Source organism: Perna viridis, chromosome 1 (genome assembly GCF_037379345.1).
Source record: "Perna viridis isolate PV_CMFRI_1.1 ecotype Kerala chromosome 1, ASM3737934v1, whole genome shotgun sequence".
Taxonomy (NCBI): Eukaryota; Metazoa; Mollusca; class Bivalvia; order Mytilida; family Mytilidae; genus Perna; species Perna viridis.
Genome location: NC_142445.1, coordinates 52,672,783 through 52,697,810, shown reverse-complemented (window position 1 = coordinate 52,697,810; position 25,028 = coordinate 52,672,783). Strand labels below are relative to the sequence as shown.

The window sequence follows — 25,028 nt, the reverse complement described above, 5'->3', positions numbered from 1 at the left end:
TGACTTAGAGAGCTAATACTCACAATGATGTCAAGTTAAAATCCAAATGTTTTTTCTAAAGGATGTAGCAACAAGCCGGAATTATTTAACACTTATTTCAATATACATACAGGTACATGTACATTGAAAATGCAGGGCTTTACTGACCTGGTCAAAATGTAATTTTATTTTGATTATTGTTCATTACAGGACAATGGATTTCAGAAAGAAGACAAAGAAAACAAAGAGCAGTGTGGCTCCAGAAGGAAATGGATTTGTTAATAGCTCATTTGAACTTAATCTTGATTCTGACCACAGTGTTAAAAACAACAAGTAAATACTCACATTAGATTTATTAATGTTTTTGTTTTTATTTTTGTTTTTTTTTTTTTTTTTTCAGATTACAATGTTATTTTGTACATTTTTAGCTCACCTGGCCTAAAAGGCCATGTTAGCTTTTCTTATCATTTGGCATCCGTTGTGGTCATCGTCATTCTTTAATTTTTCTTTAAAAATCTTCTCAAAAACCACTGATCAGAATTTGATAAAATTGACAATCATCATCCTTGACATGTCTACTCCTAAAATTTTATCGGTTATGCTCCCTCGCCAAAAGACATGGCCGCTGTTACTAAAAATAGAACATAGGGTATTACCGTATTATTTTTGTAAATATCTCAAAAACCATGACAGGTGGAAGAAATCCGATACATCTTAGGCTCCTTGACTGGAAGAGATCTAGCTTTCCTGAAAACTTCAAGATTATTGATTGGCTGATTTTGGAGTTATTGCCCCTTTTTTTCTAATTTCGCCCTTTTTTGGCAGTTTTTGCCTATTAGAATATGAAAGCAGATTGATAATAAATGTCAATTGATAAAATGTTCAATATTCTAATATCTTTAATTGTTGCCAATTTCAGAAACTGTTGCTCCTTCTAGGAGTTACGGCTCTTGAAAGTGTAAATTTTTTTTATGCTTTTTTTTGCCTATTAATTATGAAGAAACAAAAGCAGATTTATGTGATGATTAATGTAAATTGATAAAATGTTCAATATTTGAATATCTGTTGTTGGTGCCAATTTCAGAAAAAATCGGTTGACATATCTTGAAATTATGTTCCCAGAAAGTGTCACTTTGACCATTTCCTTGTTTTTGCCTATTGTTAACATAACAACAGCAGACGAATAATTAATTTTAATTTCAAAAATATATATGTAAATGTATGTTAAGATTTATGATTGTGCAAATTTAGGAAATATCTGTTGATTGCATTTTTTAATGATTTTTTGCTCTTTTAGCATTTTCTTCAGTTAATTTAAGTAGAATCATGATTAATGCTCAGTGCTGATTAACACTGCTGAGTGAATATGTACATATCTTCACAACTGAATTTTAAAATTTACTAGTACCTTTCTACACAGACATATATCAATGAGGCCATAAAAGTACACAGTTACATCATTATTAATTTATAGTTGGTCTTTTGGTAGGTTTTATAACAGTTTTTTATTTAAATTTCCTTCTTCATGTATTAAGATCATGAGATTTTACTTTTACTTATACTATTTATTGATAAAACAGGTGAGTTGGTAGTATTACAATAAACATACCTTAACCTGGAAAAAAATACATCAGGAATTGCTCTTGTATTATTCAAAATACATTTAAATTAGAATTTTTTGACTATTTTAGTAAATTGTTGAACACCTTCAGAAATAAGGTAGCAGAAGTGAATGACCAGAAGAGTGCTTTAGGGGCCATAATTGAGGCAAAAATAGGAGCCCAGAAATGGAGAAACTACTGTTCTAAGAAGAGAGTTTTTAATAAGTCAAGTAGGTCACTGTTGGATTTCAAATGGTTTTAAATGTGTATTTTTTAAAATGTATTTAATGCAGCTTTTTAATTTTTTGTTTAAATTAATAATATGCTCTAATTTGTTTTGTGTGTAAAGAATTAAGTTGCTAATTAGGTAATCCTGAGGAAAATATTTAGTGCATTTAAAATAACTAATGCTTATTTATAGGACACAAAGACCACTGTAACTGCACATGTTCAAACATTACTTAAAAGAACAATATCATTTTTCTCAGAGGCCCAACTGAAAGGTAACAAACTACATGGTTCACTTTCCATGTAGATAAAACAGGGTTAATCCAATCAGAGCAAAAACTTTGGAATTCTTTTGACTATCTCATTCCTTAAATGTTGATGTTTTACTGCTGTAAGATTAAGCATCTTAACATATAATTTTGACGATTTTTTTAAATAGCTAGTTAAAATTCATTTTAAGAAAGTTTATTACTGGTCTCGTTTATTGTGCTTGTGTCAAAATTCAGCGACTTGTAGATAAAGATGATTTGACACTATTTTGCAATTTTTTAAGTAACAAAATTTTTTTTCCCACTTGCTCTATTGGAATAATCCTTAAATTATTGTAGCTATGATGCACTTTGAAAGTGTTAATGGGCTCTAGATGTATTTTAGTCCATCATTGATTTAGTGACTGTTCTGTTAAGATGTTGCATAGTCCTTTAACAAAGAGACAAGACATTGTAAATAATTTAGATATAAGGCAGTTGTGGGGTAAAAATAAGTTTTTTCTAAAAATGTGATACATGTACCTAATATTAGGTTGCTATTTACTTAAGGGATCTGAAGTTTTGTTTCATTTTCCAGTCTTCCACATCATGTTGCATTCGAAAACAGATCAGTTTAAAATCTTCTTTGCCCTTCCCCCTGTTTTTTGGTTGTTGTTTACTCTAAGGGTCAAACTGTATTGGAGAGACACACAAGATGCCATTTTGATTTGATTTATAATAAAAACAAAAGTTGCTTTTTTCTCCTTATTTGCCATGTTCAATTGAATGTTATTGTGTTACAAAGTATATTTTCCTACTGATGAAAATGGTAATCTTCTTGATTATGATATTGCTAAAGTTTCCTCTGTCATTACAGCTAATATGAAAGTGTAACACCATTTTGCTTCCAAGACATCTTCTGTAGAATCTGTGCATTAACATGTAAACTTGTCATGCATAGAATTATTGAAACTTAAACAAAATGAAGAGAGAGGTTAACATGAATACAATGTGCTACTGGTACTAAATCCCATTTAGCTTGAAACAGAACTTTGACATCTTAAGTGTCTATGATAGATAGCTCACTAAAGTATCTGTATCAACACTTTCACATTGATGTACTGCTCCTGTCACATTTCTAGCATGCAAAACATTTCACTAAAAACAAGTCACAATGTCACTTGATTGTGGAGTATACCAGTACTAGTAATTGAAATATAGGTATAGGTTTAGCTGAATGTAAAATATGACACAAAGCCAACTTAATATAATTTAAAATGCAATATTCTAGGTGTAGTAGCTTAATTATTGAATATTTTTTTCTGTATAAGATTTAGTTTTTAAAGAAAACTTTTTTGAATATGGTAAGTATAAAGTTTCAATAATTTTTTTTTCCTGTTGCCCTAACATTATTACTCGATTTTGTTAACGATATTATCACTGTCGATTGAAGTTATAATTGATTATGTTTTATCAGTTGAAGTAAAAATTAAGTTTGTTTTATAATTTCATTTTTCTTTCTTTTTTCAATTTTGAATGTCAAATAGGCTATCATTAAATTATTGAAGTTAACCTATTTTAAATTATCTGTTTAATCAGGGTATGCATGTAGAACTGTTTAATCTAAAACAATTTTTTAAGAGAACATATATATAACAGTCTTTATAGAAATCAAAGAGGACGTGATTCATGCTTGTCGAAAATCTACTAAATTCAGTTTCATTTCTTATTCAGAAACAGTTATAGATCAGGTTACTCTTAGTTTGTCAATTGGTTGTTGTACTTTCGAGATAAAAATATTGAGATTGTGTATGAAATCGGCGTTTTGCATGAGTTAATGTTCTTGATTTGGTTGATTTTAGAGAGATGAATGTATGGTTTCTCAAAAATACACATCTGATTAATGAAAGGACTGTCATTATGTAAAAAAAATCGCATCGTTTGTTCAATAGGTTTTTCTACACCATGAATCACCTCTACATTAGGCAATGTCTGAATTTTATATGGACTGGTACTTTTAAAACATTTATGATGTACTTAAAACCAGTTCAACCTGACTACTTGCTACTATATTTGTCTAGTGCTTGCAAGCTTTTTTGATGAGCATATAAAGTTTTAAGGTTTTATTTTTTAAAAATCTCTATATTAAAATAAATTGCTTTACTGCATGAAGTTGGGCTATGCTGTGTCTTTGTCTTGTGTGGTTGAAGGTTGATACATGTTGCTGAAGCCTGTGTCAGTGCTTGCTGTGACAGTACTGTCTCTGGATACATATTCCTACTAGTACCATGTATAGGTGGAAATACATGTAGGTCAACTCATTGATAATAATTTTAATTCCTACATGTAAGAAACAATATACTTGTCACATAATGATTGTAAATCAAAATGACACATGCAGGTATTTTCATAGTAATGTTATATTGCAGATAATACTGATAACAAGGCTAAGTGTAATGAATGCTTCTGTGTATTCAGATTGATATTTTGCCACTTTGTTGTGTTTTCCTTCCTTAAGGATGTCAATGATATCAAATATTCAAGTATCACTCTGTCCTCTTATCTTGTATTCACATGATGTTCACAGTAATAATCAGCCATTTTATTTGAACCGTAAATATATATTTTGGTTTTGCTCATCTGGTGACACCTAAAAGACAACGGTATACCCTATACCATAAGAAAAAAATACAATTAACTTTTTCCGACGCAGTATAACTCAAATTGTCAAGTGTATTTTTGCAATAATATGAACAAGATTTTTAATAAACAATTGTGAAACAAATTAAGCATAAACAAGAGGTAAAATTCCAGTAATTTTGACATCCATTTAAAACTAGAATTCTCTAGAGGACAATTGATCATACTTTGAACTAATTGTGTTATTCTGCTATTGCCACAATTGAAATAAAAAAGTCTTAATGTTGTATTTGCTGTGGTTTTTATTCTCACATTTAATTAGGTGTGAAGTAATTGTTTAAAGTAGATGTTCACCTGGTATTAAGTTTCCTGGTTGAATTTTTAATAGCTGAAGTCAGGATATGTAGAATCACCTTATTTTATTGATTATTTTTATATTCCCTGATGTATTTTTGTTGGTTCTTACAAAAATACAGATACATAAGAATATTTTTTTTATTTACAAATCATAGTCAAAATGGTGTAGCTATTTATAGATTTTTAACAATTTTAAAATAATAATGTGAGTTAGATAAAATACAATCATTCCAAATGTTATGTTGTACAAACTGCGCAACACAAAAACTTTATCGTTTAGATAAAATACAATCATTCCAAATGTTATGTTGTACAAACTGCGCAACACAAAAACTTTATCGTCAGATGTTTCTGTTACATTCTAGGTGCTACAAAGAATTTGGATGGTAAAGAAATGGAAGGAGCCAAAGGTGAAGGTTTAGATATAATTGACCATGACATCCTAGAAACAACAAGGTCAACTGCTGGATTAAAAAGAAGCAACACTTTAGTAGCATCTCAGAACAAGGCACTGTTTAATCATTTTAAGGAGTTAGGACGCTCAAAGCTACCAGATGCTGTAATTGACTTAGAGTTTGTACATGATATGCTGAAAAGAGGTGCTAGTGTAAATATGTGTGATAGACACGGCCAAACTCTTCTGCATGAAGTAAGAATGTACAATGGATATCTAGATATATTACAGTATTATTAGGAATTGTAGAGTGTGGGTGACAATGCTTTATAAGAGTCACCATGGCTGTCTGTTATGTTGATGAAACATTATATGAAGTTTGAGTGTCATATACATGTAGATGTACATGAAAAAGATTATTTTTGTCAAATGATTTGAAGGGGGAATAAGTCATATTTGAGGTTTATATATGTATGTTTAAAATCTAAATAAAAGCAGGGGTGTCATATTTTGTGGGTTTATAAACAAATGTAGTTCAAGTTCTACGTCACATTAAGTAGTATTGGAGGCATTCTTTTTGCTAAAAGTATTTTCCAGAGATTAATTTCTTTTTGCTGGAAATGATACATGTATATGCCACATTTTTAAATATTTGAAATATTTGTAATTTTTATATTTTTTCCTTGGTAGTGATTTTATTTTTGTCTTGTTATAAGTTTAATTAGACTAGTAGGTATTATGGTGATGGAAAACAAATCTTTTCATGTATTATTAAGTAAAACTACATGTATGTCTAAACATATATTAATTCTTGTTATCTCCCAGGTTGCAAGGATGTGGCACATAGATATAGCCAAGTTTCTGTTAGATCGTGGTGCTGATATTAACAAGCCTGATCATTATGGAAGGACCCCCTTACATGTAGCTGCAGCAGTAGACTATCCTGAGATGTGTGATGTACTGATTGATCGCGGAGGTATATTTGATAATTTTATTGATGGGTGTAATTTTTTATGCCCCAAGGATTTTGATTTTCGTGAAATATTACGGAAATTGGTGATAGTTACACTTAGTCATTTTACTCAGAAATATATGGATCATGGCTTGTCCGGCTATCTCCTCGTACAATTTTTGAACCACATCTAAAATATTTTACAGAATATTTCTACACACGATGAAGGTGTGCAGGGCAAAAGGATTTTGATTTTGGTGAAATATTATGGAAATTGGTGATAGTTACACTTAGTCATTTTACTCATAAATATATGGATCATGGCTTGTCTGGCTATCTCCCCATACAGTTTTTGAACTACATCTAAAGTATTTTACAGGATACTTCTACACATGATGAAGGTGTGTAGGGTCAAAGGATTTTGATTTTCATGAAATATTACGGAAATTGGTGTTAGTTAGACTTTGTCATTTTCATCAAAAATAGGGCGATATGGCTTGTCTGGGTATCTCCTCCTATAGTTTTTGATCTACATCTAAAATATTTTTTGCAGGATGTTTCTACACATAATGATGGTGTGCAAGGTTATCTCCTTGTACTTTGGGATACTGTAAACATACTTATTTTCGCGGATTTCGCGGTTGACCATTTTCCGCGAAAATAAATACCCGCAAACATAAATACCCATATCACAAAATTTAGAAGAAACTTTATTACCCTAGACAACACATACCTGTCGATCAAAGACAAATTGCTATGTAAACAATTTTACAACCAGAATGACCCAAGCTGACCTTTAAATTGTTGTGAAAACAATATCAGGTGAGAGCAGTCCACGCTACCTGTATTTGTAAGATTGACACTTTTATTGTGAATGTGTTCATTGATCCGAATAATCCATAGTGACCATAATGACCTGTGTACGCTTTGATCTTTATTTATTATGAAAGGGACAGTTAAATAATCGGTCTGTCACATTTTATATTTAATAACATATTTACAGGTATTCAAAATAAAATTAAATCAATTATATACTGTCATTATTTGGTATAAAGTTACACATTCTTGCACACGTCAGCTATACCTGCCCTAGCCCACCCCCTTTTCAGTGTCTCAGTCTTAACGTTCTGAAATACGTGTACGATCCATCCTGCTTGCAGTGGTTTGAGAGTAGACAAACGAAGGTCCACATTAATATCACCGACTTTCTCTCCCGACTTGATTCCAACCATGATCTGTTTCGATTCTTGATTTTCGAAATCAACTGGAATTTTTCGTGCTGCCATGGTACCTTTCCTTTGTACATATCCGAGACGACGAACAAAGGATTGAGCCCACGAATTGGAAAGTTCTATATGGCCACCAAATTCAGATAACAGTTGCCGATCATTAGCAAGTAAGATCCCGTGGGCCGCAGCCAACACTATTTGTACATCGAACTAAAATGTTTCACTGCTTTAGATACTCCGTGCTCACATGCATACTTAGCCATTTTCAACTTTTGGTCGGTGTCATAATGGTTATAGTCTCCCCATTTACGTTTTTTACTTGACGATGACATTATTTCTTTTTCAACACTTTCATTTGCCAAAACAATTCTTTCCGCCTTTTCTGGTGTTTCAGCCTTTCTTGGATCGGGCAAATAGGGCTGCTGTGGAGGCAGATCCTTTTGCTGTGTCAACCAACGTTTCAACATTTCAATTTTCAAATAAACAGTGCCAAAAAATCTTATCAAATACCGAAGTTTAAAACAGTACTCACGCATTAAAATCTACCCAGGGGGAAAGATCGATATTTTTTTTATCTACATTACACTTTCTTTTTCGTAGGCTCAATCCTTTGACAATCATTGATTTTTAATCATGGAATAAACTTTGTCTTTTACACGATGTTAAAAAGAGACAGAGTATATTCCGCGAAAATAGTAAAAGTTAAAACTAGAAAAACGCGAAATTAAATACCCGCGAACTTGTTTGAAATTGTAAAATCGCGAAAATAAGTACGTTTACAGTATTACAGAACTGGGTGATAGTTGGATTTTGTAATTTTTGTCAGAAATATATTAAAGTTAGGGATTTGTTATTGGGGGTAATAACATTTTTTATGTGTATGTCAGTTCGTTCATCAGTCCTCTTTTTCTCATCGTAAGTATTTTTATAGTGCTTAGTCTAACATACCAAATATTTACTGCATCAACAAGCAGTACATAACCTTTCTGAATCTGCAAACCATGTCTTCATACAAAATAAAACATGTTCTTAATTTGGCAAATATAGCGGAGGTATCATTTTGTCTTACAGACACATTTGGTTACAAAAAAAATCACTACTAACAAATGACATGGGGGTTCCTGTGACAAACAGGGCTTCTGGTTTTTATCAAAAAAGGGAAAGAAATACCTCTTCTATATTTTTTTATTTACCTATTTTAATTCTTTTTTTTGGGGGGATGGTACTTATTACATTACCACTTAATGAGTAAATGGTATATTGGAATCATCTTGGCCGTTCATCCTGTATTCTGTGTTTGTCTGTCCCAATTTCATTGCAATTATTTTGGCTCCCAATGCATGGATTGATTTCAAATTTAATGCATGTTGCTGTATATGAATGAAGCATACATTGTAAGTGATTTGGGGTTCTATCCAATATCACCTACCTGTTTCGTGGGACCATTTTTCACTGTATGAAATGATTTCTTTGTATCTCCTTTGGCTCTGTTCATTATTTTTGTCATTTTCTTGATATGATGTTGCATTTAGGTTGACCCATATTAGAATGCAAAATCTTGTTGTAATTAAGTTGCATGTGTCTGTTCAGAAACATTTTGTTTTCAGCTAATAAAGAAGCCGAAACAAAAGGAGAGAAACAAACACCAGTACACTATGCTGCCAAAAATGATGCCACCAAATCCTTAAAACTCCTTATCAAGAGAGGATGTATGTTTGATAAAGTAGTTGACTATAGAGGGAGAACTCCACTTTTTGTTGCTTCACAACTTGGTAGGTCTAAATGTGATTCCAGCATTTGATGTAAGATGAAAAATAAAAGTTAGATGGAAACACATATGAGACATGATCAAAAGTCAAAATCTGATTAAATGAAAAAAAGTAAATAAGAGGCCATTGTATAGTTACTTTTAGTTCAAAAATAAATGCAAACTGTGGATAGAATTGGATAAAGATTTTATTTCTTGTTTTACATCTTCCTTTTGTTTCAGAACTTTGTTTTCACAATAGTATTTTTACCAGCTTCCAGCCCTGTTATTTTGTAAAAAAATTAGCTTACCCACTTTAAAGATTTATTATAAGGGTTCACTCAGGTGCTTGAAATGCTTGAAATACTTGAGAAAAAAAAAGAAAAACAAGGACTTAATTACTTGAAATTTGAGGAAAGTTTTTGAAACTCCTTGAAATATCAAATTACTAAAGATATTGAAAAAAAATTCTTTTTGATTTTACATCAACTACATAGGTACTCTAACCAAAAAAGATAAAACAGTGCATACTGAGCCCTTCATGCACCAGACAACCATTCTAATTTTGTTCAATGAAAATGACCACATTATCGTGTTTTTACCTGAAAATATAGACCACTAAATATTCTTGTGAATCATAAGGAGTCCATGGGTGAAGTCTTAAGTTATCTAAGCATTTTGCCAATACATTCTTCATAAAAATATGGTAATAAAATAATGTATTTTTCACTAATTTGATTGAATTTACACTCACAAATTTTAGTTGCATTTTGCATTTCGGATACAGTGTTGTATGTGCATGAACTGCAATTAAGGTTTTGATGGCGAAGAAAGCACAAATTTTATTGAAAATTATGCAATATCTTTCAGACTATGTTTATTAACAGGGCCAATTTGGTAAAAAGGAAAAATACCCCTCTTCATCATATTATACTTATATAAATATTTTGTGTTTTGTCTTACAGATAGGAGTGAAAGTGCACAGATTTTACTTGATTATAATGCTTCAGCCACAGTACGAGATGTTGGTGGCCAAGTGTGTTTAACATGGATGATTGTCAAAATGCCACCAGTGGTAAGTAAAATGTGGTTGCAGAATAGGGTATTAATAGAATATTGAGTGATACCCCACCACATTATGATGAAAAGAGTGGGATGGCAAAATGTTCAAAACTCCAAAACTACATTTTAGATTTTGTTGAACATTAAATTCAACCTGTATTTTTTGTTACTTAGTTACTGTGCATAATTTAAAAAAAATATCATTGATTCATTCTTAAATTATCATCAGGAAATGGTCAGGGGCAACTTTTAAGAGGATATCACATACTGTATATACTCGATCTGCCTATAAGTTGGACCCCCTTTCAATCCATAATTTCTGGAACCTAGCCATGACCCACTTATAAGTCGGACTGATTTCTGAAAGTGCTTCAATAAATGTTGAAATAAATAATTACATGTCAGAGTTGTTTTTATAGTAGTAATTAAGTAATTAAATTCTTGACAAGCCATGTGCATTGTTTTGATGCCGCCATTTTTTCATTCATTCTAATTTTGGTACAACCAATAACCCAAATTAAAATCATAGAAATAGTGAACAACAAAGAATAAAACAGAAAATTTGTGATACTCTAACAACTAATTTTTTAAGATATTTAAGTAAGTTAAGAGGTTTTATCTTAGAGAAAAAGAAATTCATTAAAAGAATTGCCATTACCAACTGAAATATAGATTACTTTTGTCATGAATTATGGTATGTTATTCACTAGGGTCATGTTTCAATTACACCTTTGGGTCTTTAGCTACATAAGTGTACAAAGGTAAAAATCAGTACATATAATGGATGAATGGGTAATAAGAATAAAATCATGAAAGGCCAATTTTAGGTATTTTGGCAAAATAAAGGCTATACAGGAAATATTCTTTTACTGCATTATATTTTAGCTGTAAAAGGTAGAAGATGAAAACAGTCTTCCTAAAACCTACATTTACAATTTAAACATTGGGGTAAACGGTGCCGGTCTGGCTGTTCAATGTTGGTGTCACACTCTTGTCAAGCTTTTGACATTTTCAAGCTGATAATTTTAGTTCAGAAGCTAGATCTCGTCTATAAGTTTGAAACCTTCCCAGCAGTTAAAAATTTAGTTCCAAAAATCTGACTTATAGGCAAATATATACAGTCATACCTCCCTACTTCTGAAGCATGTTGAAAAAATCATGGACTATTAAAAAGAACCATTTGGATTGTACATTGATTTGAGGAAGAATTACTGATATAAACAAATTATCATCTGTTTTCTTAGCAAGATTAAATTTATCTATTGTACCATTTCCAGCAAGCTGTATTAATGATATTTTGTAAAAAAAACAAACTTCCCATTTAGTTGGTGGAAATTATAATTTTGCATATCAGTGCAGTTCACTCAAAAAGAAATTCTTTGCTTCTCTAGATCAGAAAAATTTTACATTGTAAGAAAAAACATCACATAGAAAATAAATATTGTATACCAACATTGCATATTAGTATTTTCATATATTTATCTGTTTATGAGATGAAATTATCATACTTGCTGATATATGACTTAAATCTTTGCCTTTGAGGGATAGAGCTATTTGTACTCTAATATTGACTGTTTTATGATGTAAAGCAATGCTGTTCTGGGTGATATCTCAGCCTACAGGAATGTGCCAGACTTCCTAGAACACCCTCTCAGTGTCTTTGTTTAAAAATTCATACAATCACTTCTGAATAATAAGTCATTTTCTGATAGAACATTTTTGAGCCATGCATTCATGTCTCAGACCCCCTTAGTCCCTACTAGTATTTCTCTATCTTTATTATATAGGCTGACGATGCATTGAAACAATACTGGACATGTGACCGACCAAACAGGAAGCAGTATTATGATTTACATCACATGGTTCACGAAAAGGGTGAGTATCATGTTATTTTGTATTCAAATCAAACAATTAAATTAGTCACTGACTTGTGATTTGCTAGATTTGTTGCTTTTAGTAGAAAAATAAAATTTTACATGTCTTACTAATGAAAAATAACAGAAATGTACAAGGAATGAATTTAAGGCCTAATAATTACACTTCATTTGAATTTGACATCATTAGAATTATAATGTAAATTTTCAGCTAAATATATTTTCACTTTTTTTGTAATTCACTCTTTGGTAAGAAGGATTACTTTTGACTTGTAGGTATTCTCATGTATTGAATTTTTCAACTAAAAAAATAATTACTTATTTTTGATTGGACTTCTACTTGTACAAAAATATTCATGTTATTTAAGAAACTTTCTAAACTTCTACATGCACAATGAACACTGACTTAGATCACAGATTTGTGGATTCAAGTTGTACTTTCTCCTTTTTTGAGCCTTGCTGCACCCAGCATGATGTTTGATAAGATTTAAAATGGAGTTTGCAAACAAATTAATATAGCCTCATTCTTGTCGGCTTTATGGTGTGGAATGGTTTAGTTGTGGATACCTACAAAGAGAGATAATCAATCTCAAGGTTATCCATGTTTAAGCTTTGTAAGTGCAACTCCTTAATCCCTTAGTGAACTTTTTATGAATTTATATAGCAAGGTTATGTATCATATGTAGATGTGTGTGAAAGAAGCTGATTAATGGTAGGTCACTCAATGCACAGAAATATAATTTCAATCAAAGGCTTAACATGATGCAAGTCTACTTGAAACAGGGATGGGGGGTATTCTCTTTGCAAGCTTGCTCTCAGTGTTTGTAGTTAAATCTTCCATTAAAAAATTTTTGCAGTCTTGAGCAAGACAGTTTTTATTTTATAAAGGGCATTGGTAGTTTGTAATAGACCCTTTAGGGAATAACTTTGATGATTTACAATATATTATAGATTTTGAAAGTGCATCAAACTCAATATTTTATGATTCACCAGGTAAGTTTCCTCATTTACCTGATATTACCAATGATGCACTTAACATTGGTGAAAAATACTGTAATTGTAACTTTAAAGAACTGGTATAAAATTATGCCGGAATATTCACATTCAATTCAGTCCTTATCACAATTGTTGCCCTTGAATTTATATCCTAGCGACATATTAAAACTGTAGACTAGTTTGCTCTGTAATATATTTATTTCCATACATAAATAACATTAAATGGTTTGTTATACTAAAAACTTTAATTTTTTTTGAAAAATTAAAAGAACTTCAAGATACAAATTAAGCTGCAGTTAAACAAATGATATTGTTTAACAGAATACTTTTTCATGTTAAGATAGAATTTAAAACATTTTGATAGTGAATTATCAGTTGGAACCTGGAAAGACTGTATATAAAGGTCAGCTATGCATGAGCTTATTGAGGTGTATTTCTTGTTTTTGGTGTGTTTGAAATGATTATGATAGGAGTGACGCTTTGAACCTGGGTTATGTGTGTATTGTAAAGAACCATTCTTTGTTTTGTATGTTGGTATTTGATTCTCTGAAGGATAGTGTTTTATCCATGTGGTACAGAGTGTTGATATCTAACCTAATGTTTTCCATCACACCTTTCCCTGTGACTACTCTCAACCTATTCACTTGTTATCATGACAAAACATTGGCTTCTATTTCGCGCATGTCACAACTTTGTTTGATTATTTGACTTAATGGTTTAAATTCAAAGTTTTCCCTTACAATTTTTTTTAAAGTACACATATTCATCACAGTTGCTTGATTTTTTAAGTTATTGCTTTTCCAGTGGTGTGTCAGCATCCATGCTAAGATTTTAATGTTAAGTTTTCTGATTAGGTCAGTAAAATATGAACCACTCCTACTTGGTCAGTTAGTACACAGGTGCGTTAGCATCAGTACATCATGATTTAATATCTGTATCATGCATATGCAGTAGTAGTCACTTTATGAGACTTTGATATTTGAAGTTTTCTGATATTTTTGGCATTAGTATCACTACATCATTGTTCCATATCTGTTTTATGCAAGTACATCCACAGTTACAGTCTATTGACTTAGAAATATCATTTTAAGGACTATGGTATTTAGTTTATAGCTGCATAAGCTTCACTACATTACACTACCATATCTGTTTCATGCAGATGCCCCTGTAATCACTATCAAATATTAGATAACAGTAACCATGTACAACAGGCAAGACATATCTTTGTGATTATAGTTTACTGGTATTAGACCCAATTTTTGTTACGTATGCCAATTATTAAGATATATTTTTGTTGTCAGGCAACATTATTTGGATGCATTTTTGTTATTTGGCAATATCACCCTCCTGTTGAAGAAAAGCAGGGTATTATTATGAACAGTGGTTCACAGTATATCTTGTTTGGATTCATTCTATTAAACTATGAATTTTTCATCGAAAGCATCAACATTGGTGCTGAAAGCTGTTCTAGCATATATCATATGACATACAAAACTTCAGTGATGTCACAATAAGTAAAACATTTTGAATTAGTTTAAATCTTTTATCTGTATAACCACATTTACTTTTAATGTTCATTTTTACTTTATAATTTTAATTCTTCTATTTGCTATTTATATCCAGTTTTGTTGTCTTTTTTCAGAGAAAGATCCACAGTTGATTGCAGTGACCCCAGTAAGTAAAAAATATCATTAATATTATATTGCAGTGTTCTATCTGTTATCTGAAAATAGAAGGGCACAGGAGGAGGGCACTTTACCCAGTAATGTGCTAGACATATCAAAGACCCTCAGATTTATCAAATTGCTTTTATACACCTTGTATATATGGCACTTAAAGTAAAAAGAAGTCATTTGTAACGGTTGTTTCATATAGGGATGGCTTGGGTGACACTGCCTATTTTCTTCTGGGCACTTTGACACAATGATACTCAGGGCAAAGAGGCGCAACTCTTTGAGGATGGGGCCTCGTGCCCTCCTAACCTTAACCCCATTTCTATCTATTGAATATATTGACATGCTATCGGTTGTTCAAGCCACTTAGCTATCACCATATTGATTCCCTGCACTAAACCATGTAATATAAGTCACAAAAGATAGCTGCTGGTGTCTGTTAATTTTATGGTGCTTAAGTCAGATGTTCAGTAGATGCTTTTGTTCATTCCTATATATGATAGAGAAAACCTACCATGTCTAAAATTATGATTTCTTTTCATTTTTCAGTTGGCAGCTGCTGTGAATTATAAACAGTATGATCTATTGATGAACAAAACATTTATAAGACTGATAGATGTCATGTGGAGAAGGTTTGCTAGGTGAGGTTTCATCATATATGTGATCAAATATCCCAAAATGTGCCTGTGTATTGGTTTTGTAAGCACAGTTTGTAAGCAATGAATTTTAGATGAAGGTTAATAGGAAGTTTAAACATACCATATAGGCATTTACGAGTGAAGATAATTTTTGCACAATACATGCAAAAGGGAGATTATCTTGAGGGTTTTACCTCCTAAAAAATAAAATCCTCATTAATTGCTCTACAGATATTGATACAATTTTATTAGAAAGTTAATAGTGATCATATTGTAAATTTGCATGAAGGAGGATGATAATTTTCTGATACTTGCAACACTGCTCTATGTATTTTTATCAAATTTTATAGGACAGTAAGGTATCATTATGTAGATGTGCACAAAGGAAGATGATTAATGTTAATATTATTGCAGATGGAGAGCTTGGTTGATGTTGGTGCTGAACTTTATTTACATTTTGTTGTGGTCATTAATAGGAATATTTATAGAGTTTGATAATAGACATAACTATATCATGCCTGATCATTGGTGGAGAATAATACTTTGGGTAAGGTTGAATGTAAAATCCTCATTATTCTCTTACCACTTATCTGTCTGTATCACTGTTGTTAGCACACAGGAATAATCATCCTTTTATAGACTAAAACTAAACCTGGACAAGTTATCAGGATAATCTAGATTTATGTTGATTTTCTAGGTTATTATCAAAGGTCAAAATCTCATTGGTACTTGAAAATATTTCAACATCCTTTTGCACACTCTGAAATGAACATCTTCAATAATATTGTCCACAAACAAGGTCTGTAGGGTATTAAGGAATCACTTGATCTGATTGTTTGATTTGGTTGTTTAATCTACTTCTTGGACAACTAGATATTTTGCAGTATCATACTATTGACAATGTGATACCATTGCAGAGGCTCTTTCATAATAATGATTTTGAAATTAAATAACCTGAGTCAATATTTTGCAAAATTTAACTTTCACTCATTATGTCTCTACAAAGGGAGATAAACTTTATTAAAGGTTTTACATAAACCAAGTGATGTAGGATATTATTTCGTTAGTTTGAAAACAGTATTTCTTATTTTGCCAGAACCGTTTGGATTGTCTAGGTGAAAGGTCAAGGTAAATAAGGATGCTGAAACAGTAAAAAAAATTAGAGAACCTAATTTCTTTTTGGTTTCCTTATTGTAATATTTTCTGTTTTCAGGTTGCAGCAATAGGATTTACGTTCTGGCAAATTATAGAAGAAGTTCTAGAATATAAAAGATCGGCAAGGAAAAATTATGTAAGTATTTTTTCAAATCATTAAACTGTAACAGTGGTGTCAGGTTACGTGAATGGATAAGATTTTAATCATATGTAGTAAATAAGTCTCAATAAAGCTTGTACAAAATAGCAGTTGTTAACTATTAAAAAAGATTACAATGAGTTTTTTCTAGATGATTCAGATTTTGTGTAAAAAGCAAAGAATTACAGACAGAGCTGGTTTAAAATTTGTGGTAGTATGCATGTAAGCCAATAAATTTGCCTCCAAGAAAAGATGTGGTCCACAAATTCTAATGGATTTTACAACCTAGCATTTTTTATGCAGTATGTGTTCCTTTTGGAAAACAGAACTGCTTAATGATAAAAAATATTGCAATCAAGGGTCCAGAAATTTTGACAGCCCATGCCGGACATTTTATCAAACTTCAGCTAACGTTTTTGTCAGTCTTTTTACTTGCTCAGATCAAAATTAAACTTTGTATGTAGTTATTTAAGATAAATAAAGGAAAGTGTGTTATTTCATCACATACTCTGTCTTTTACAAAACATCAGAGCGAGTGAACGAGTTTGGTTTTGACCACATGTGGACGTTCCAACATGTAAACAAAACATCGTATCTCTCGGACTTTTTCATCACATAGGCAAACAACCGAATACTTCCCGAGTGATGAAAAAAATGTTGATTATTTATAAAAGAAAATCGCGAACACATTTTGTCTATTGATTTAAATGGTCTGTTGACTTCTGTGTTAAGATGATTCAATCGACGAAGTATAATTACAAACTACATGTACAACTGATTCAAAGTTTCAGTTCCATGTGCTTTCATTACCTCTGAAAGATTGGCGGGAAAATGGTGGACTTGTCAATCTTTTTTCTTAATTAATAAATGTATGAAGATTCTCCGAGTTACTTCAATTAATTTGTATAGGAAATGGCGCTGCACATGTACCGTTAATTCAAGAGTAATCAAGGGAACCAAGGTTATAGCAGTAATCAAAAGAACGTAATCCAGGGACAAAGACCAGACATGGAAAACAGACTTACACAACAAAGAACATAAAGTAACTAAAATCATACATACAAAGTAACAAAAGTGAATGAGCAACTTGGACTCCACTAAAAACTGGGAGCATGGACCAGGTGCACCGGTAGGGTAAGCATTCTCTGCTTTTCTAGAAACACCCGCCGAGCTGCTCATAAAAAGTCAAGTTCGGGGTAGACAAACGAGGGAAGGAAAACTATGACCCATTGAATAAATCAGTTTTCATGGATACACCGTAACGATCCATGTTTAATGATAACGGCCATAAAACTTCTGTAGTGATGACTTCAATCTTGTAGCAACATAACTCTGTTCCAGAAGCCTATTTGTTAGAATTATGCAATCAACTAATCAGTTACAGGTAAATCACAGTCACAGGTGGCTGCACATCGGCTAAAATTGATACACACCTGTCAATTAATTTCCAATAAACAATTAGGAGATTGGTAGACAGGATGTTTATACACTAATAACACCATGCAGACTGTAATTTATAAGGGTTGACAATTTTTTATTCCCGATATTGGAAAATTGTCGTAGGTCATTTGCAAAATTTGTCGGTCAATGACCAGCATTTTTTTCAGTTTCTGGATCCATTATTGCAATATTATAAAGTATTTTTCATTTTTCTGTGTTGTTTATAGTTGTTATTGAATATTCTGCAGCTTCCATGAACTGTGTACACCAAATGTTCTATGTTTTGAAATACTGATATATTTTTTTCACTTCAGTTAAGTATCTCATTCCTTTGAAATCATTAAATTAAAAAAGAGGCCATTTATTTTTTAACCGGATTTGATTAATTTCTGCAGTTTTTATTATAGATGCATAATTTTGCAAGAAATTAAAATTAAAATCTCCTTTCTACATATAGCTTTGGGAATCACAAAGGACAAAAGAAATAGACGATGACTTGAAGTATTGTCATCCCCGATGGCCAGAAGAGAGAAACTTTCTGGAGTCTGAGAAGGAGGACTTACAAAACAAAGGACCATCTTACTTTACAGATTTCTGGTACACATCATTTGAACTATTTACACATTCTTCTCATTAAATGTATATATATATATATATCGTAAAAAAACAATTTCTTAAGTAAGATTATTTTACACAATCATGAACCCTTTACAAAGATACAGAAGGAATGATGTTACTGTCCTTTTTGTATTCGCTAATATTGTTAGCAACTTCTTGTACTCATAATTTCATAGTTCTTCCTTTATACGAGAGATAAAAATGTACCTCATAACTATCATACATGAGTGTTCTATGTGTGTTTCTTGCTTGTATGGGAATGGGAAGTTTACATGAAATGATCGGTTAGCATTGAACATTTATATACCCAGTGTCTGATTCAAGCACAGCGGCTCATTACAAGACTTTATAGGTAACATACATTAGAAGTGACTTAATATCTATAAATATTCATTGCCAGTTGTTTAATCTGATTCCCTGGTCAATATCATAAGCAACCCAAAGATTGCTAAAATGTACCTCTTTTAAAAAATATCAACACACATGTCTGTGTGTGTTTTTTGCTTGTATGAGATTAGGAAGTTTACATTAAAAGGTGAAATGATTGGTTAACATTGAATTTATGTAATATTACCCTGTTATTGATTCAAACACAGGGGCTAGTTACAGTTGTCTATATAGATCGTATACATTATCAGGGCCATGATATCTATATTTAGCCATCGCCAGTTGTTTAATCTTGTTTGTGTTAACCAGTTGTTTTGATCGTTCGGATCATCCTGGTTACTAAAGAGAAGTCATATCAAGGAAACCAAGAATCAAGCGTAAGTCTCCCGATTTTAGAGCATATGGCATTTGTTGAAAGTAATCCAAAATCAGTGGCAGAGAATATTTGACAACTAGCGACTTTGAAGACTTCTTTCTAATTATGTTGCCATTGGTCATTTCGTAGCTAGCTCATGAACATGCATGTTTTCTTGATTTACGACCTCTATTTAAGCTGTTATCATGGAATTAATTAATTAGCGATGAAAGTTCTGATTTTTGTTTAAGATTTTCATGAGCATGAGAAATACTTGTATTTTTATGTGTTTTTTCAGGAACATTTTTGACTGGATCTGTTATATATTTTTGGCAGTGTGTATTGGTACTCACATTGCTGATGTAGCACACCATACAACAGATGTAGCGAGGGCTCACATCAGACTAATGTCTGTCACTATCATTCTCCTCTGGCTTAGACTGATGAAGAATGTCCGTTGCTTTTCACTACTTGGTAAGATAAGATTTGTACTGTCACAAAAAACTTCTAATTTGCACAATACAATTCACAATCTTCATAATTTGGAAATTAGATGTTTGACAAAAGTAGGTGAAATTTTATGGGGTGGCTTTAAATTATTTGTTTAAAGGATCCTAAAAAAGCTACTTTTCAGAAGTTCTGTTATGAAAATATCTTAAATGAGGGATTTTCACCTCTGGCCCAACAATAGCTTTATATAATATTTTTGCAAGATTATTCTTGATACTTTTTAAATAAATTTTCTAGATTCGGAACTGTAAAACATTTAATCATCATTTTTCAGGTCCATTTATTGTGATGTTAACACATATGGTAAAAGATTTGTTCCGATTTGCTTTTCTCTATTTGGAGTTCTATATTCCTTTTGGTAAGTACATGTGTAAATAGATGCAGTTATTAGATGAGAAATTTGTTACAAACAATTAGCTACAACTGCTTAAAAGGAAAGACCTCCGTTGCATTAAGTTAGGCTCTTATGAAAAATCATACCCATTTAAACAAAAATAAATAACCTTTAATGCAAAATGTGCTTTTGTAAAATGCTCAAGGCTATGCAAAAATTCATAATCTTTGAAATATATGAGGATAACAATCTTGCAGAACTTGTCTATTTGAAGGAAGATAACAAGCAGACTTTATTGATTTTTACCGATAGCTTCCGATTAGCTCGTGACGTCACTAAGTCGGTTTAGTACTGATACAAGTACTGCATATTGATATGTAAACAAAGAATGTTCTGTAAATATTTCTACAATCTTGTTTTTCTAATCACCAAAATAGGCTGTCTTGACAAACTTACGATTTGAACAAAGGATAAAAGAGAAATATTCAAAAAGTTTTTTGACTGGCAACACAAACACTAGCCAATAGATTTTCCTCAGACATACTAGTCTTCTAGCTACAAATGCAGTTGTTTGTCAATGTTGTCTTACATTTACTTACACCTTTTGCCTCAATCTCTTTTCTTGTATATGTAAGGTTGAAACTATTGGGGGAAAGCGCCAAATTGTGCTTTCTTAAGACGTCGTAATTAATTACCTATTTACTTTCACTTTACAAACCAACTTCATTGCAGCTCAACCAATCATGGTGGAACCCATAGGCATTTGAAATTTAAATTCTCTATTTATAAATCCTGGTTAATTAGTTCAGAAAAGGAAATATGTTTTTTTTTAATTTAATTTTCATGTATACTGAACAGACTAGTTTCGATATTTCTGATTTGCACAATAACAGTCTTTCTTTTTTAAATATACTTGTATTTAGTTGTTTTATGTCTGTACTTTCCATTTTCAAGTCAATATGTATGAATAATTTAAAGCAGCAATATTTGTCTCTTTTAAAGCCAAAAAATGTATAAACAAAGATTTGGATTGTAGAACTATTCAAAAGTTCTTAAAAACTTATTTTTCTCATTACATTTGAAAACCTTCTTTAATGGAATAATTTGTTGTTTAAAAATGTGCCTTAAACTACCTGTATATCTTTGAGCTCACCTGGCTTTGTGCCATCACTTTGTGTCCATCGTCATTAAAAATTTATTTTTGAGGGGGTATCCTGCTTGGAACTGATGTGATGATTTTTTATCCATCGGAAAACGTGGTTGCCATTACTAAAAATAGAACATAGGGGTCAGACAGTAGTGTTTTCTTTTAGATTAAACCAAATTCTGACTGGGTAAAAGTGTTCAGCATGATAAGCTCTATCTTTGGTCAAATTTTCATTTTAATCCATTAAGCCATGTTGGAGTTATTGCCCTTTTTCTACATTTTTTTTGCTATTTTTAATGTCAATTCTTTCTAAAATCAACTCCTCTGACACTATTTGACCAATTTGGATTGAAAATTGACAGGTTTTTTTTTACAGTTTTTCTCCCAATATCTTAAAAAACTATGATAGATAGATAGAAATATTTAACTGCTGAAATGATCCATATGATAAGTCATACCAAAGTCTTCTTGTGTCAAAATTGTTGTACAACTTCTTGTTAAATTTATTCACCATGAAAGGCAAAACTTAACCAGGTGAGCGATTCAGGCCCCAGAGAGCCTCTTATTTATATCCTCACTCAAAAATTGGGTGGTACATTGAAATCACCTTGTTTGTCTATCATTCCTTCCATCCGATTTTGTTGCAATTATTCAACTCCTAAAAGATGGATTGATTTCAGTTTTTGTTTGTTGCTTTATAATGGGCCTATGTTATATGCAATTTCAGTTGCTGTCTGATATCAACTTCTTGGTTTGTGGGACTTTCTTATTTTCACTATGTGTATGTAAAATGAGGAGTATAATAACATGTACAGCTCCATTTTTGAAGTTAATTTTTCTCCTTTAGTAACATATATCTTTAGGTAAAGGAAGGCTTATAATACACTGTCAATAAAACCTTATTTCCTGAGGAGTTAGGTATACTGCTTTACCCTTATCCATCCATCGGAATAGGATTTCTTTTTTATGGTTTAATAATTTAGAGGGAAACTTTAATATTGCTTTTGTTTATTATTTCAGTGTTTGCCTTTTTCATGATATTTGGTGGTGACAAGATAGCATATCAAAGCAGTGGAACAGCTAATGCTGAAAATGCTACTGTAGCTGGCTACGAAACCTTCAATAATGCCTTGTTCAGTATATTTAGGTTAACCATGGTTGATGACTATGATTTTGATGTAAGTTACATTTATTGCTTGAACATACATGTATGTGATGAAGACATACATACAAGTGACAATAAATTAGGCTGGAATTGTAAGAATGTAAAACAGATTATAAGGAAAAGATTATTTATCTAAGCTGTTTCCTGTATCTCAATTTAAAATTTTTCTTCCTGAATGATACTTCTAGTTCTGATTGTTTTTTTTAGATCACTGGATAATATAAAAAAACTGTTCATAATGTGGGTTGTTTTTTTAGACCACTGGATAATATAAAAAAACTGTTCATAATGTGGGTTGTTTTTTTAGATCACTGAATAATATAAAAAACTTCATAATGTGGGTTGGTTTTTTTAGATCACTGAATAATATAAAAAAACTTCATAATGTGGGTTGGTTTTTTTTATCACTGAATAATATAAAAAAACTGTTCATAATGTGGGTTGTTTTTTAGATCACTGAATAATATAAAAAACTTCATAATGTGGGTTGGTTTTTTTTATCACTGAATAATATAAAAATAAACTGTTCATAATGTGGGGTTTTTTTTAGATCACTGAATAATATGAAAAACTGTTCATAATGTGGGTTTTTTTTTTAGATCACTGAATAATATAAAAAAAAACTGTTCATAATGTGGGTTGTTTTTTAGATCACTGAATAATATAAAAAACTGTTCATAATGTGGGTTTTTTAAGATCACTGAATAATATAAAAAACTGTTCATAATGTGGGTTGTTTTTTTAGATCACTGAATAATATAAAAAAAACTGTTCATAATATGGGTTGTTTTTTTAGATCACTGAATAATATAAAAGACTGTTCATAATGTGGGTTGGTTTTTTTATCACTGAATAATATAAAAAAAACTGTTCATAATGTGGGTTGTTTTTTTTAGATCACTGAATAATATGAAAAACTGTTCATAATGTGGGGTTTTTTTTTAGATCACTGAATAATATAAAAAAACTGTTCATAATGTGGGTTGTTTTTTTTAGATCACTGGATAATATAAAAGACTGTTCATAATGTGGGTTGTTTTTTTAGATCACTGGATAATATAAAAGACTGTTCATAATGTGGGTTGTTTTTTTAGATCACTGAATAATATAAAAAACTTCATAATGTGGGTTGGTTTTTTTTATCACTGAATAATATAAAAAAAAACTGTTCATAATGTGGGTTGTTTTTTTAGATCACTGAATAATATAAAAAAACTTCATAATGTGGGTTGGTTTTTTTATCACTGAATAATATAAAAAAACTGTTCATAATGTGGGTTGTTTTTTAGATCACTGGATAATATAAAAGACTGTTCATAATGTGGGTTGTTTTTTAGATCACTGAATAGTATAAAAAACTTTATAATGTGGGTTGGTTTTTTTTATCACTGAATAATATAAAAAAAACTGTTCATAATGTGGGTTGTTTTTTTAGATCACTGAATAATATGAAAAACTGTTCATAATGTGGGTTTTTTTTTTAGATCACTGAATAATATAAAAAAAACTGTTCATAATGTGGGTTGTTTTTTTAGATCACTGAATAATATAAAAAAAAACTGTTCATAATGTGGGTTGTTTTTTTAGATCACTGAATAATATAAAAAAACTGTTCATAATGTGGGTTGTTTTTTTAGATCACTGGATAATATAAAAGACTGTTCATAATGTGGGTTGTTTTTTTTAGATCACTGAATAATATAAAAAACTGTTCATAATGTGGGGTTTTTTAAGATCACTGAATAATATATAAAAAACTGTTCATAATGTGGGTTGTTTTTTTAGATCACTGAATAATATTTAAAAAAACTGTTCATAATGTGGGTTGTTTTTTTAGATCACTGAATAATATAAAAAGAAAACTGTTTATAATGTGGGTTGTTTTTTTTAGATCACTGAATAACATAAAAAAAAACTGTTCATAATGTGGGTTTTTTTTTTCAGATCACGAAATGATATAAAAAACTTCATAATGTGGGTTGTTTTTTTAGATCACTGAATAATATAAAAAAAAACTGTTCATAATGTGGGTTGTTTTTTTTATCACAGGATAATATGAAAAAACTGTTCATGATGTGGGTTGTTTTTTGTTTTTTAGATCACTGGATAATTTAAAAAAAAACTGTTCATAATGTGGGCTGTTTTGCTATTAACCAACCT

The 25,028-nt window shown here is 31.0% G+C and overlaps 2 protein-coding genes across 7 annotated transcripts in view; one reads left to right on the top strand and one right to left on the bottom strand.

The window, feature by feature from the left end:
• LOC148629319 (metalloendopeptidase OMA1, mitochondrial-like) overlaps positions 1-25,028 on the bottom strand; it is a 142,347-nt gene that overhangs the window by 44,474 nt on the left and 72,845 nt on the right. The gene's annotated exons all lie outside the window — the stretch shown is intronic.
• Positions 1-25,028, top strand: part of LOC148629323 (uncharacterized) — a 44,816-nt gene that overhangs the window by 5,567 nt on the left and 14,221 nt on the right. For 4 of the 5 annotated variants that reach the window (XM_088548246.1, XM_088548211.1, XM_088548229.1 and 1 more), the window contains exons 2-17: positions 190-312; positions 1,671-1,810; positions 3,388-3,420; positions 5,419-5,702; positions 6,273-6,423; positions 9,236-9,400; positions 10,341-10,450; positions 12,225-12,312; positions 14,950-14,981; positions 15,530-15,621; positions 16,033-16,165; positions 16,832-16,909; positions 18,810-18,949; positions 20,011-20,186; positions 20,497-20,580; positions 22,724-22,881. In XM_088548246.1, the coding sequence (XP_088404372.1) occupies positions 194-312; positions 1,671-1,810; positions 3,388-3,420; positions 5,419-5,702; positions 6,273-6,423; positions 9,236-9,400; positions 10,341-10,450; positions 12,225-12,312; positions 14,950-14,981; positions 15,530-15,621; positions 16,033-16,165; positions 16,832-16,909; positions 18,810-18,949; positions 20,011-20,186; positions 20,497-20,580; positions 22,724-22,881 (1,983 nt within the window). In that variant the 5' untranslated portion in view covers positions 190-193. The remainder of the gene's footprint in view (positions 1-189; positions 313-1,670; positions 1,811-3,387; positions 3,421-5,418; positions 5,703-6,272; positions 6,424-9,235; positions 9,401-10,340; positions 10,451-12,224; positions 12,313-14,949; positions 14,982-15,529; positions 15,622-16,032; positions 16,166-16,831; positions 16,910-18,809; positions 18,950-20,010; positions 20,187-20,496; positions 20,581-22,723; positions 22,882-25,028) is intronic. The other variant, XM_088548238.1, reaches the window with a different exon arrangement.